Source organism: Podarcis erhardii (assembly GCF_964252035.2).
Source record: "Podarcis erhardii genome assembly, chromosome: 8".
In the NCBI taxonomy this organism is placed as follows: domain Eukaryota; kingdom Metazoa; phylum Chordata; class Lepidosauria; order Squamata; family Lacertidae; genus Podarcis; species Podarcis erhardii.
In genome coordinates this window covers 67,784,622-67,798,020 of record NC_138499.1, presented here as the reverse complement: position 1 = coordinate 67,798,020, position 13,399 = coordinate 67,784,622, and the positions used below count along the sequence as shown (strand labels likewise).

The 13,399-nt window shown below is 41.5% G+C and overlaps 1 protein-coding gene across 1 annotated transcript in view; it reads left to right on the top strand.

Annotated features, from left to right (window-relative positions):
* The window catches only part of GMDS (GDP-mannose 4,6-dehydratase), a 298,993-nt gene that overhangs the window by 198,920 nt on the left and 86,674 nt on the right, over window positions 1-13,399 (top strand). The window contains exon 8 of the mRNA XM_081873145.1: window positions 9,425-9,543. Within this exon, the coding sequence (XP_081729271.1) occupies window positions 9,425-9,543 (119 nt within the window). The remainder of the gene's footprint in view (window positions 1-9,424; window positions 9,544-13,399) is intronic.

Below are 13,399 nucleotides of genomic sequence, written 5' to 3'. Positions count from 1 at the left end.
CCCTTAAGGCAACCTAGGGGTGTTTTTAGATTATCTTTTCCTCTCTGTCAATGAAGTGAGGGAGTTTTTGTGAGGGGATATGCAACAGATATTAATAATAGATAAAGATGGCTCTGGACTTTTTAAAAAAAGGAAAAGACAAAGGGTGATATATTTAAAGGCTTGTTTAAACTTCTATTGTTGACGTGATTTCCCAACGAGCAGCTTTTCTGTTTCATTTTGCCCGTGGCAAATACCTAAAGATCAGTAATAAAGCCTTATACAAATACCTTCATACTTTGCAAGAACAGCATTTTGACACTCGCTGATACAGTACAAGGAAAAGGACAACACTACATTAATGTTTGACAACACAGTAAGAGCATTGTGTATTCACCTGCAATGAATGACGGAAAAAATTGGATGAATTAAAACAGAAAGGTTCTCAGGGTTTATATTTAAAAGTTCATCTAGATCACAGTGATTATGTTCCCAAGCACTGTCTTCTGTTGTCCCATTATTTCTCCTGAGGTGTTGTAAAACAGCTGGACCATACAAGTGCAAAAGAAAAATAGATATTAATTTATTATTATACATCCCAAGCACCCCAGTATGCCAAGAGAGACCACCGCTTTTCCTTCTAGTGTCCCTGGCTAGTGAATAATGATGTAATTAGTATGAACTAAATAAATAATCGCCGTTTGCAAGTGCAAGTATTGCTACTATGGTTGCCATTTGTCCTGAGAAAATACAGTTGGCGTGCATAAAGAGGTTTCGTGTTAGCGTCGCATGGTAAAATTACATGTCTTGGGAGGCTTGCCTTAAGATGAAAAGGTTTTAGCAGGTGCAGAAAACAATACACTGACAGTGCTTGCCTAATGTTAATAGTCAGGGAGTTTCAGAGAAACTGTGCTGTTGCATTGAAGGATCAGTCTTACCAGATCTGCAAACAGTCCGGTATTTGGAAGCGAAAGGACACAGCTGCCCATGGGCTCAGGGCTGCCTGTAGTAGACTGAAACCTCTCACATTGTCACTGTACTATTGGAGAGAAATGAATACCCAACCAGACTCCATTTGTTCACACTCCTGCCTCTGCCTGCTCCATCACACATACCTAAATATGATCAGTGTTGTGAATGGCTTCTCTCCAGCTGTGATTGTTGATGCCACACCATGGGCTAGTGTCCACACGTGAGTGTTATTCTGCTGTTAATCCACTTTGCTCTCGATTCAAACTACCTTTTTTTCGCTCCAGACCACAAGACGCACCTAGTTTTTGGAGGAGGAAAAGAAGAAAAAAAATATTCTAAATCTCAGAAGCCAGAACAGCAAGAGTTCTTGCTGTTCTGGCTTCTGTGATAGCTGTGCAGCCTGCATTCGCTCCATAAGATGCACACACATTTCCCCTTACTTTTTAGGAGGGAGAATGTGAGTCTTATAGAGCAAAAAATACAGTAGACTGCCGTAGTCCACAGCTGCACATATTGGAATTTGTATAGGAGGAGCAACATGGGTCTTTCCCATTCATACTAGTAGGCATTTCCTTTTGTGTTTTCCCTTCCTTAGAATTTATTGATTCTGTTGTGCCAGTTATGTACCAAGAGGGTATGTGAATAGATAGCTCTTTGCACACCTTGGCTCCCGCCCCCCCCCCCCTTTTTAAAAAAATTCCCTGCTCAGGAAATGTGCAAAAACACACCATCGGGTATTGTAAATTCTCGGCACATATTTAACGTGGTTTGTGTGTGCATTTTTCTGGTTCTGAATGTATTCTTCAAGTGTAATTTTCAATAGAAACTTGATTCATTTTGTGCTTTTATTTTAATTCCTCTTGCTAATTGGACTTATGAAATATTAAAATAAGCATGTACATATTCTTAACACTCTGCTTAGATTTTCTAGAATGTTCAGCTTCAGAAGTTAACTACATTATAGGTAGCCATTGCATGTTATTCAATTTGAGATCTCATTACCTCCTAAAAACAAAAAGTACTGCTTGTAGAAAATTCATCCATTTTAAGTTAAAGATTTCTGACCACTTTCAGGTTTTGATTTGGGTTTTTTTGGTTTTCAGACAAATAGCACCGTCACAAAGGCATCATACAACAATGCAGGGATCTTGCTACCACGAACATTTGGGTGTTTAGTTAAACTAAGCCTTGATTAACAAGCATTGTGCTAATGGATGACAGCACAGTTAATAAGTGTTTTCAGTTGGGGTGCTGGATTTGTGAGTCATACCTATAGTTGCTTCAGATATGTGTGTGTGCATGGGCATAGCCAAGGGGAGCAGGGAGCATATGCCCCCATAAATCAAGTAAAGGTAATGGTAAAGGTACCCCTGCCCGTACGGGCCAGTCTTCAAAGACTCTAGGGTTGTGCGCTCATCTCACTCTAGAGGCCGGGAGCCAGCGCTGTCCGCAGACACTTCCGGGTCACGTGGCCAGCGTGACGAAGCTGTTCTGATGAGCCAACACCAGCGCAGCACACGGAAACGCCGTTTACCTTCACACTATAAAGCGGTACCTATTTATCTACTTGCACTTAAGGGTGCTTTCGAACTGCTAGGTGGGCAGGAGCTGCGACCGAATGGCGGGAGCTCACCCCGCCGCGGGGATTCAAACCGCCGACCATGCGATCGGCAAGTCCTAGGCGCTGAGGTTTTACCCACAGCGCCACCCGCGTCCCTGCATGGGCATAGCCAAGGGGGGCAGGGGGCATATGCCCCCCTAAATCAAGTAAACACATAAAAATACTTAACTAACTGACCAGTTGCATTGCAGATAGCTCGGTTCTGCCCCCTAACATTGATCCTGCCCCACCCAAAATAAATCCTGGTTTCGCCCACGTGTGTGTGTGTACGCATGTCATGCACACATAAGAGAAATGCGCAGAATTTGTTTGGTTTGACTACAATAATCCTATGCAAGGTTTTCTTTCACTTCCTTCAGTAACCCAGGTGTGAACAATATTGAGAGCAAGCTATTTCTGAAGGGTGTTGGCCTGCATGAATATTCACTTGACACCCAACATCAAAACATTTGAACTGCCAAACTTCCTGTCATGCCGGCACAATATCCATGGCATAGCATCCTCTTCTGTGCTGTTACTCTAGCCTAGGTAAAGGTAAAGGGACCCCTGACCATTACAGTGGTTCCCCGCAAGACGAACGCCTCGCAAGATGGAATACCCGCTAGACGAAAGGGTTTTCCGTTTTGGAGGCGCTTCGCAAAACGAATTTCCCTATGGGCTTGCTTCGCAAGACGAAAATGTCTTGCGAGTTCCTGCGGTTTTTTTACCCTTTCCCCCCCTTTTTCTAAGCAGCTAAGCCGCTTATCAGCTGATCCACTAAAAGCCGCTAAACCGCTAATAGCGCTAATCCTCTAAGCTGTCAATGGGCTTGCTTCACAAGACGAAAAAACCGCAAGACGAAGAGACTCGCGGAACGGATTAATTTCGTCTTGCAAGGCACCACTGTAGGTCCAGTCGTGGCCGACTCTGGGGTTGTGGCGCTCATCTCGCTTTATTGGCCAAGGGAGCCGGCGTACAGCTTCTGGGTCATGTGGCCAGCATGACTAAGCCGCTTCTGGCAAACCAGAGCAGGCAAACACCGTTTACCTTCCCACCGGAGCGGTACCTATTTATCTACTTGCACTTTGACTTGCTTTCGAACTGCTAGGTTGGCAGGAGCAGGGACCGAGCAACGGGAGCTCACCCCGTCGCAGGGATTCGAACCGCCGACCTTCTGATCGGCAAGTCCTAGGCTCTGTGGTTTAACCCACAGTGCCACCCGTGTCTCTACTCTAGCCTAGGTAAAAAATGAATACTCACCCTCACTTCAACCCGCTGCTAGTTATTTGTTTAAAAAGCAATGCTTAGGATCTTGTCGTAAGCTCAGAAATATTCCATGCCACCATCACTGGAGGGATTTTATTATTTGTAAAGAAAATGCTGACAACCTGTGTAGCTATACAGAACGTTAAGTGCAGGTCAAAGTATTCTGAAAGTACACAGGCATTCTACTATCAGGGCTTTTTTCAGCTGGAACTTGCCAGAACTCAGTTCCGGCACCTCTCAGGTGTGCATTCATGGTGAGGTCCAGCACCTATTTTTCTAGAAAAATAGCACTGGCTAGTATGTATTCTTGCGTTGCAGTCAGTATCACTTTTAGCATTGCTGGGAGCCCCTAGAGGAAAACTAAATTGATTCACGTAAGAAAAACAAATGTGGTTAAGGATTTTGCTCAGCCCTTCATACAAGAGAACTCCTGGGAAGACTACAGACTTGGAACTAACCCAGAAATTCAAGCCATTAACAAAACAATTTAATTATGAAATAATAATGATGATGATGTTGTTGTTGACGACGATGATGATATTTATACCCCAGTTGATTTCTTCATTGAGTTTTATCTTCACAAATTTGCATTAGCGTTGCCGGCATCTGGTAATGAGAGGTGATAAGAAAAAGTACTTTTTGTTAGAATTGACATCTAAGTAAACGTCTGCCACCCTATATGAATCATTCCACTGAGAAATTGAAGAAAACTTTGTCTCTTCCTTCACCTCCGCAAAAAAAATGTTCAAATATGTGACCTCGCGATGGTTAAAAGATAGCCAAAGTCAGGCAGTGATTTTATCGCAGATTGAGGCCTAGCCGTGTCACGGGTCAGGGAGTTCGGCATGTGAACAGGAAGGTGAGAACGGCTGAACTTTTACCTCAGTTGTGTAGCCCCATCAGAGAATAAATGGACCAAATCATTGTACAGCTGTATAAAGAGGTGAACGGCTGAATACCTATTGCACAGAGGCCTTTGTTTTCTGCACATGATCTGGCATCATGATAGGATGCACTAGGCTGCAGCTTTGTAGCAATTACTAAGCCATTATCACACAAGAACACAGGATCGTTTATCTTCTAATTCAGAATGTCACCTGTTCTTCATTTGCAAGTCAATAACCGTTAATTATGCTCAGTGGAACTTTAAACAAAGATTTTCCCCTCTGTTAAAATCAGTAAGCCATTTAGTAAGGGCAAAATAAATCTAGAATTGCAGTATTTTATTATTTCGCTTGTTTTTATCCTGAAGCCAGTACAATAAAACCCTAGAAATTGGTACATCAGGAACTTTATATACTTTGTGGTGGGAGAGAACCAGTTCCTGGGATTTTTACTGTTATGAAAGCATTCAGTACAGATTTCTGTTTGACTGCATAATATTTATTGATGAGATATTTATTGAATGATTAAACAGATTGAGCAATTAGTGTATCTTATCCACCTACCCTTTACTGAGTCTCTTTGACATAGTCTCCAGAACAAGACTATTTTTGTTAAACAGTTGTTGGTTTTTTTGCAGAAGAAAAAAGTACAAGCGTACCCACATCCTACAGTAGTGTTTGCTAAAAACAAATGATTTCTCAAAAAAAGTTTCTAATCTTCTAATAATTATTTCACATGTTTTTACAATGTAGGATGTTTATTTTAAAAAAAATGAGTACAGCAAAGCAAACAGAAACCTGTATGTATTTTTAATTAAATAACTCTACTTAAAATATACTTTAAAGAAGCAGAAAAAGGTGCTTTAAAGAAACAGCAAAAACGAAGCAGAATTATGTAGTGTTGTGAGCACCATACAAGTAATATAAGGTATTTGTCATGTTACAATATTGTACCCATTGACATACACTAATGTCCCTTGGAAATTTCATTTTGCAGAATTGTGAACAACTTACAGTGGTACCTCGGCTTAAGAACTTAATTCGTTCTGGAGGTCTGTTCTTAACCTGAAATTGTTCTTAACCTGAGGTACCACTTTAGCTAATGGGGCCTCCCGCTGCCTCCACACGATTTCTGTTCTCATCCTAGAGCAAAGTTCTTAACCCGAGGTACTATTTCTGGGTTAGTGGAGTTTGTAACCTGAGGCGCCTGTAACCTGAGGTACCACTGTAGTTTTTTTTAAATGAATTTTGTAGAATTAAAGATGTGAATGATATAAAAGGTTGCCATTCATCTGAACCATAAACACAATATCTGCAGCCCGATGAGTTCCCATGAGCACACCTTTTCTGTTTTCTTTTACAAGCAGGAAAATACTCTGTGTTTGCAATGCTGAATCCCTGTGCACATGCAAAATAATACTCTGCACAGAAGGGATTGAAGAAAATAGAAAGCTACTGTGTGCCATAGGTTTTGCATTTGAAATCTAAATTGATTTGAATTAATGGGACATAATTTTGAAGCAATTTCGTAGAATTGGAATCCTGGTCTCCACCCTTTCATCTGCTGTCAGCACATATGACAGAAATGGGTGAAATGGAATGGAAAGGAATGGTTACACATTGACAATGCAATCTGTAGTAGGTTTGGTTTAGATTGTATGTTTAGATACTAAAGATTAACTTTTTAATTTAAAACATTCTATAGCAGTGCTACCAAGCCGCACAAAGCAACTGAATAGCGACTAGATAAAAGTTCTGCTTCTGATCATGATCTAAATTTATAAAATTGCACTAAGATCTTTTGATTCACTGAAATGAATCTCCATCTTTGCATTTCAGAAATGAAACAAAATGTCTTATGGCTTTGTTGGCAGTAACGACATACATGCATTTCCATAGCAGCCGGGATTTTTGCAGCAATGTGTTAGAAGGTCTGGTCTTAGAAACATCACTACATCTGAAATTGATCAGTCTACTAATTCTCACAGTGCACAGTAGGCTGATCAAGAAGCTGGCATAGTCCAATGGATACAGTGTCTTTCATTTTGACCTTATTCACCCTTGTGTGCCTCTAAGAAGCAAAAGATCTGTATGTAAGTCGTGAATTTTGATTTCCTGAGTTTAAAAGACATCATAAGAGTTAGCACACACCTTCAGTGAAGGATTTAATCAGGTAGTTAGACTGGAATGCCTGGAGGTGGGGTTTTTTCTTTTTGTTTTTTAAGAAACTCTTTTTTTACTCCCCAAAGGCTGCTGTATCTCAACTGAGAAAGCAGAATAGAAATAACGAGGTATCTTTCATAAGTTTACTCAACGTTTTCTTGAGCCTCATTTGTTTCATGCTGCAACTATTCCAGGTACAGAACTGTAGCATACTAGTGAAACTTTTGGCTACATGTTTTAACTGTAAAAAAAAAAAAAACATCATGCAAGCACACTACTTCTGTGAGAATGCTTTAATTCTCTATGTATTGCTGACAGAGGGGCGGGGGAAATCTGAACTTTTCAGGTGCTATTTACTGAAAGAAACTGAGCTGTCCCAGAGCTTATATTAATCTGATTTGCAGAGTATCCCCTGGCATCTGGGGAGCAAGTAAAGTTGTTTTCTTTAAATGGGATGTGAAGAGGTCAATGCAAATAGCATTGTGGATTACCCTACGAGATAGCAATCCCTTTAAACCATTTGGGGAGAGTTTGAATTATGGTGTTTGCATGCAGATTATTTATTAAACAAGGGTTGAGCCTTACAGGTAGCTCCCTGTTTCTTTCACTAAGGGATTAGAGTATTTCAGTCATTTTGGATTGACTTACAGTGGTAAGTTTTTCTCCAGATATCATTTCAGGGTAGCAGTGTGGTCTTGCTGATTGAGTACTAGGCTGGGAGTCAGAAACCCCAAGTTCTGTTCTTGGCTCAGCTGCTGACCCTGTGCAGGATGTTGAAGACATTTGTTGCTCCTGATTTCTCTTGCTTGCCTTTCATCTGCCATAGCTATTTGGCCCTGAAAGCTCTGCACAGCCATCAGACTCAGTTATGCAACTTTGCCACCTATTAAAATCAGTGAAAGAGGATATGTGTTCGTAATTCATTCCAAAACTCTTTGTTTATTTAGAAGAAGAAAATTTCTCTGTTTATTTGCATTTTGCCTTTTACGAAAACGTCTTCACGATTTTGTTTTCTTTTTGTTCAGCTAGCTATGTTAATAATGCAGGTCAAATAACTACACCTTAAGCAGCTAAATTTACATGTATACATTTTTTAACTTCACATAAGTTTCATACATGTATTTGGCCAGAGAAAATGTAGTTTTCTACAGACAACAAATAATCAAATAAGGCATATGCCAAGTGCTTCATTTTCTTCATTTATTCCAGTTGTGGAATCTGGATTTTGCAAAAACAAGGGTGTCACATGACTTTTTTTAAAAAAAATTGACTTTTTGCCAATGTAATTTACTGAGTGAAGGTTCTTGTAAGCTCTCAAAACGTGTCAAGATTACAGACTACCACCTCCTGGAAAATATCTGAAATACAGGTTGAACTGAGTTATGGGCTGCAAACTCAGTTATAACCTAATATCTAGGTTATAACTGAGTTACAACCTGAGCAAAAAATGTGCCTTCAAATAGAATCCCCTCATCCCTGTGATGTCCAGTGGCTGGTTTAAATTGATCCTAAGGTGTTAATAGGAATGGTAGCCAACCAACTAAAAAATATGCTGGGAGGTGAGGCCATTTGGCAGGATGAAAGAAGTGTGCTGGGGTGAAGAATTTCTGCTGTCCAGCAGTGAGAAACTTCACACCCATGTATTTTAGTTTCTAAGATCTTTAGGAGGCATTTTCTCAGTCCATTTGTCCATGGGCAAATGGTGGCTTTGTCCCAGGAACATTCTTGCCTGTTTGACTCATGACTTGGGCATTTTTGCCAAGTCCAGTACAAGGAGGGATGACACTGTTGGGAACCCGTATTCCCGAATGCTTGTATATACGTTTGAACAACATTTGGGTGTTCAAAAAAAGAGAGATAAGAACAGCTTTATACGACTGCTCATTTTAACCCTGACATTTTCAGAGGAATTAAATAAGGAGGGGTTAAAAAGGCATTCCAGTAATGGGAGATGTATGCAGTGAGATGGGGCAAGGTTTTTATAAAGTGTATTGAGATCGTCTGATGGGGCACTTCTGGTGGTTCCACATACCCCTGAGGTTCAGCTGGCCTTCACTATGAACCAAGCCTTTACTGTGGCAGGCCCTACCTGTGGAACTCCCTGCCACTAGAACTTTGGTGGGAACCATTCCTCCCTTCTGTAAGATGTCTTCTAACAATTGTACTCTTTTGACAAATGTTCTGTTTTGACAAATCATTATTTATGGAGGTTTTATTGGTGCTTTTAATGATGTTTTCTGGATACTTTCATTTATTTTATTGTCATAAGCTGTATACTCCCTTGATTCTTGTGGTCATTTGGGGGGGGGTTATAAATGCATAAATCAATAAATTATCTTCCATAGAGCAGTGAGAAGTTATAACCAATTAGGCTTTATTATATAATTTCTTCCTCTAATGTAATGAAAATAATTTGCCACAGTGGTACTGCTTTTCCTTGAAGCGCTGTTCTGCTAACTGAAAATGCTTTGGGTTGTTTTAAGTGGTAATACAATGTAATGCGCCAAATGGGAGAGCAGTAACAGATGAACTAAATTAGGATGTACTTATCTTTCTTCAGGCTATGTGGCTAATGCTGCAAATGGATGAGCCAGAGGACTTTGTAATAGCTACTGGGGAGGTCCACAGTGTCCGCGAATTTGTGGAGAAGGCGTTCCAGCACATTGGGAAAACGATTGTGTAAGTAGGAACACAAAACAGCAATAATTTTGGTTGACTATTTCTTGCTCACATCCTTTTATTTGGCTATTTGTACCTCTGTGATGAAGTAGTTCTGTTCATGTACCGTGCTCTCTCTTATTATGTCCTAAAGCCTTTCAGTATTATCCTTTTCCTCCATTCAGTCTAATTTGAAGATATGTTGACAACTCATATCCAGAACAAAAAAATGGCAGAATTCTCTCTGTTCTAGCTGTACCTAAAATTGTGCAATCAAGCACTAAAAAAATTGTTTGGTTTTCACTTGATGGTGGAGGGGAAGGTGACAGTATTCAAATGTCCACATTAAGAATTGCCATTCCAAGCCAAAGAACAAATCAAAACACTCGTGGCAGGTCTCTTTAAAGACAGAAGTTTTGCATTCATTAGATGAATCTGGCCCCTGGTCTCCCATATATGATTAATCCCAAAGGTTAAAATCCAGCCTAACAAAGGGAGTCTTGTGTACATCTAGGAAAGACTCAGGTTTTGACTAAGGCAAGGAAGTTTTCACAGTTGTGGGACAACAACCAAGTGTGCCATTCTCATATTTGGTATTACAATTTTGTGCTCAGATACTGAAATCTAGAGCGGGTTTTCCCAAACTTGGGTCTCCAGCTGCTTTTGGACTACAGTCCCCATCATCCTTGACCACTGGCCCTGCTAGCTAGCTGTAGTCCAGCAACAGCTACATACTGCATTGTTGTAACAGTAGGTGGATGGATGACTCAAGAAAGAGAGTCCATTTTCCTCATTTGCTCTGAACCTGCTGTCAGTTTTGGGGTTTGCTTTTCACAGAATCCAAATGGAAAGTAAATTTCCATTCCAAAAGCAAATGGGCGCTTGGAGCAGGAACTAAGGCAGCGACTTCTGGAGATGAGCAATTGAACAAGCACTTGCAGAGCTCACGAGGGAGTTGTGAACTTGGCAAAGGTCCAGAGCAGACAAAGAGACTTATATTCTCACTGCCAAGCATCCCTGCCAGCACCTCTGAGTCATGTGCTGGGTCATTGTTTGCAACTGGATCTTCTCCCTCTTCCTTTCCTCCCAAGTATAATCCTGGTGATAGAACCTTATGACATCCAGATTGGTACTCTTGCAAAGACTCTGAGCTTCCTATCAGGATGCTATGGGGAGGGTTTATCAGGTGAGGGAGGCAGGCTAGACATCCATGTTATGAGGTACCTCAGTCTGCCTTGGGACTACTGCAGGTTTCTCTAGGTCAGGGGTCAGCAAACTTTTTCAGCAGGGGGCTGGTCCACTGTCCCTCAGCCCTTGTGGGGGGTCGGACTATATTTTTTGGGGGGAAATGAATGAATTCCTATGCCCCACAAATAACCCAGAGATGCATTTTAAATAAAAGCACACATTCTACTCATGTAAAAACACGCTGATTCCCGGACCACCCGCAGGCTGGATTTAAAAGGCAATTGGGCCAGATCCGGCCCCCGGGCCTTAGTTTGCCTACTCATGCTCTAGTTTCTCCGGGTATAGGAGTTCTCAGCAGACTTTGGAGAGATCAGAAGCACTTGCTTCTGATTGCATTATTATTTTGCTTACTTGCTTGCATATTTCTGTTAAAAAACTAAAACCAAGGTGATTGTAGGACAGGTTGGGTTGCTGGTGCCCCTCCTCTGACAAAAGACTCTTTGATCCAGCAAAAGCAACCACAGTACCAAAGGAGACCCCTTTTTTTCACCACTTCACTATCAGAGCACACACAGAGACAGACTGTATGCTGTTGGCAAGAATAGTGGGATATGGGTCAGGTATTAAGCTCTGTATATGCTGTATACCGAACATAGAGCCCAAAGATGTTGTTCAACTCCAACTCCATCAGCCCAGTTATCATGGCCAGTAGACACTGATGATGGGAGTTGTAGTCCCATAACATCCAAAGGTATTCCTGGTGCATATGAATGTCAATGTTATGTACATAATATGAGTATTGCATGGGACAATGAATGAGTTATGTGTGTATAAATAGGAGAGTGTGAGAGAAAGAGAAGGGGGAATGGACATGGAGAAAGTACACACACAAAATGCCCTTACCCATATCTGTTCTTCATCACTGGTTTGAAACTTCCGGAGGCGGCGCGTCCGGCAATGGCTGCCCTTTCCTAATCGGGAAGAGGGAGCTCCGCAGGAACGGGTCGTCCGCTACGGCGCAGCGGAGACCCTCACCGGAAAACCACGGGTAGCGTAAGCCCGTGGCCGTGGGACTCGGCGGGCACCTGGAGCGCCCCCCCCCGAAACGCAGAAGGGACCTCGTAAGAGGTCCCAGAACGTGGAAGGGTTGGTGCGGTGCTGTGAGTCAATCGCTCTTTCTGCGGAGTGAAGCCGCGAAGCTGCTGCCAGTGAGCGCTGTCCTCTTTTCTTGGGAAAATTCGGCGTGAAACCAACAACTCGTGAGTAAGAGCAGAAAAGATAAGGTTTGGAGTATAAATTTGCTGCAAATTTGGCTAAAAGCGAGAGATGCAACCAGGAAGTCCGTCTCTTGCCACTGCTTAAGATCTAAAGCAAAGACTTTGATGTTTGGAGCCTCTGAAGAGGCGTCAAAAGGCAATCAACTCTCACATCTGTTTAAGCTATTTTAGGACTTAACTTTTTAAAAGACTTATTTAATACAAGAATTGTTGATACCTGCACTGTTGGACTTACAAATTGATAAAGAATCCCAGGCAGTCGGGCTGCCTAGACAAGAGATCTGTCAGTTTGCGAGATTTGGATATTTTGTTGCTGGAACCAGCATTAGCTGAGCTTTACTGGAACTGTTGCTTTGAATTGTTACATTTTGCACTTATTGAGACACTGTTACAGTCTGAGACCAACTCTGCTAAACACAACTGCTGAAGGTTTCAAGAAATTAAAGGCTGTTTGGACATTGCTGTTAAATACTGAAGTTTGGGAAAATTTTAATAACTAATATTAAATAAATAGACTTCTCCCCTATAATAGAACTGGGCTCCCCCTAGAGGATTTTTGGATTACAGTTAAATGTGACTTTTCCTTTTGGTTTCCTTTCCTCCGATTTGGTTTGTTTATCTTCTGGGCTTGTGGATTCTCATGAGAACATATCCAGTTTGACCTTGACTAGCAGATAGAAGTGGAATGAGCGGTACTGGGAGACAAACAAGATCGGCTAGAGGAGGGAAAAAGCAAACAACTTTGACTTTACTTTCCCAGCCGCGTAGATCATCTGTCCCTGATGTTTTGGAACTAAAGGAAAGTGTGCAGTTTCTGGGAGAAGATATGGCAGCAGGTGGAACTGCTTCAGTATTAGACAAGATACTTGAAAAATTGGAAGGCCTAGATAAAAAGGTGGATGAACAAACGTTAAAGATTGACCAGACTAGAGATTGTGTCACCAAGTTAACAGAACAAGTTACTTCAAACGCTCAAGCAATCAGTAACTTATCTGAATCCACTGCAGAAAATCGGAAGCTGGCAGAGGAAGCCATTCAGAAAACTGAAGCACTGGAGCAGGAGGTGAGACCACTGCATAAGCAGGTCGGGGATCAACAAACCTATCTGTCTATGATTGAACTTCGGGCACGGGAAAATAACCTGAAACTGAGGTTCATACCAGAACTTGAACATGAACAAGGGAATCTAACTGAGTATTTAACAAAAGAATTTTCCAAGTGGTGGAATTTGGAGGAGGAAAAGGACTTTAGAATTGTGACTGCTTTTAGGCTTGGAAAATTTACAAGGAAAGACAGGCCCAGAGATTGTTTGATCACCTTAAGATCCAAGGAGGAAAGGGACAAAATACTAGGACTACACTACGGAAAGTCACTTGAAATTTTGGACAAAAGAGCAGAGGTGTACAAGGACA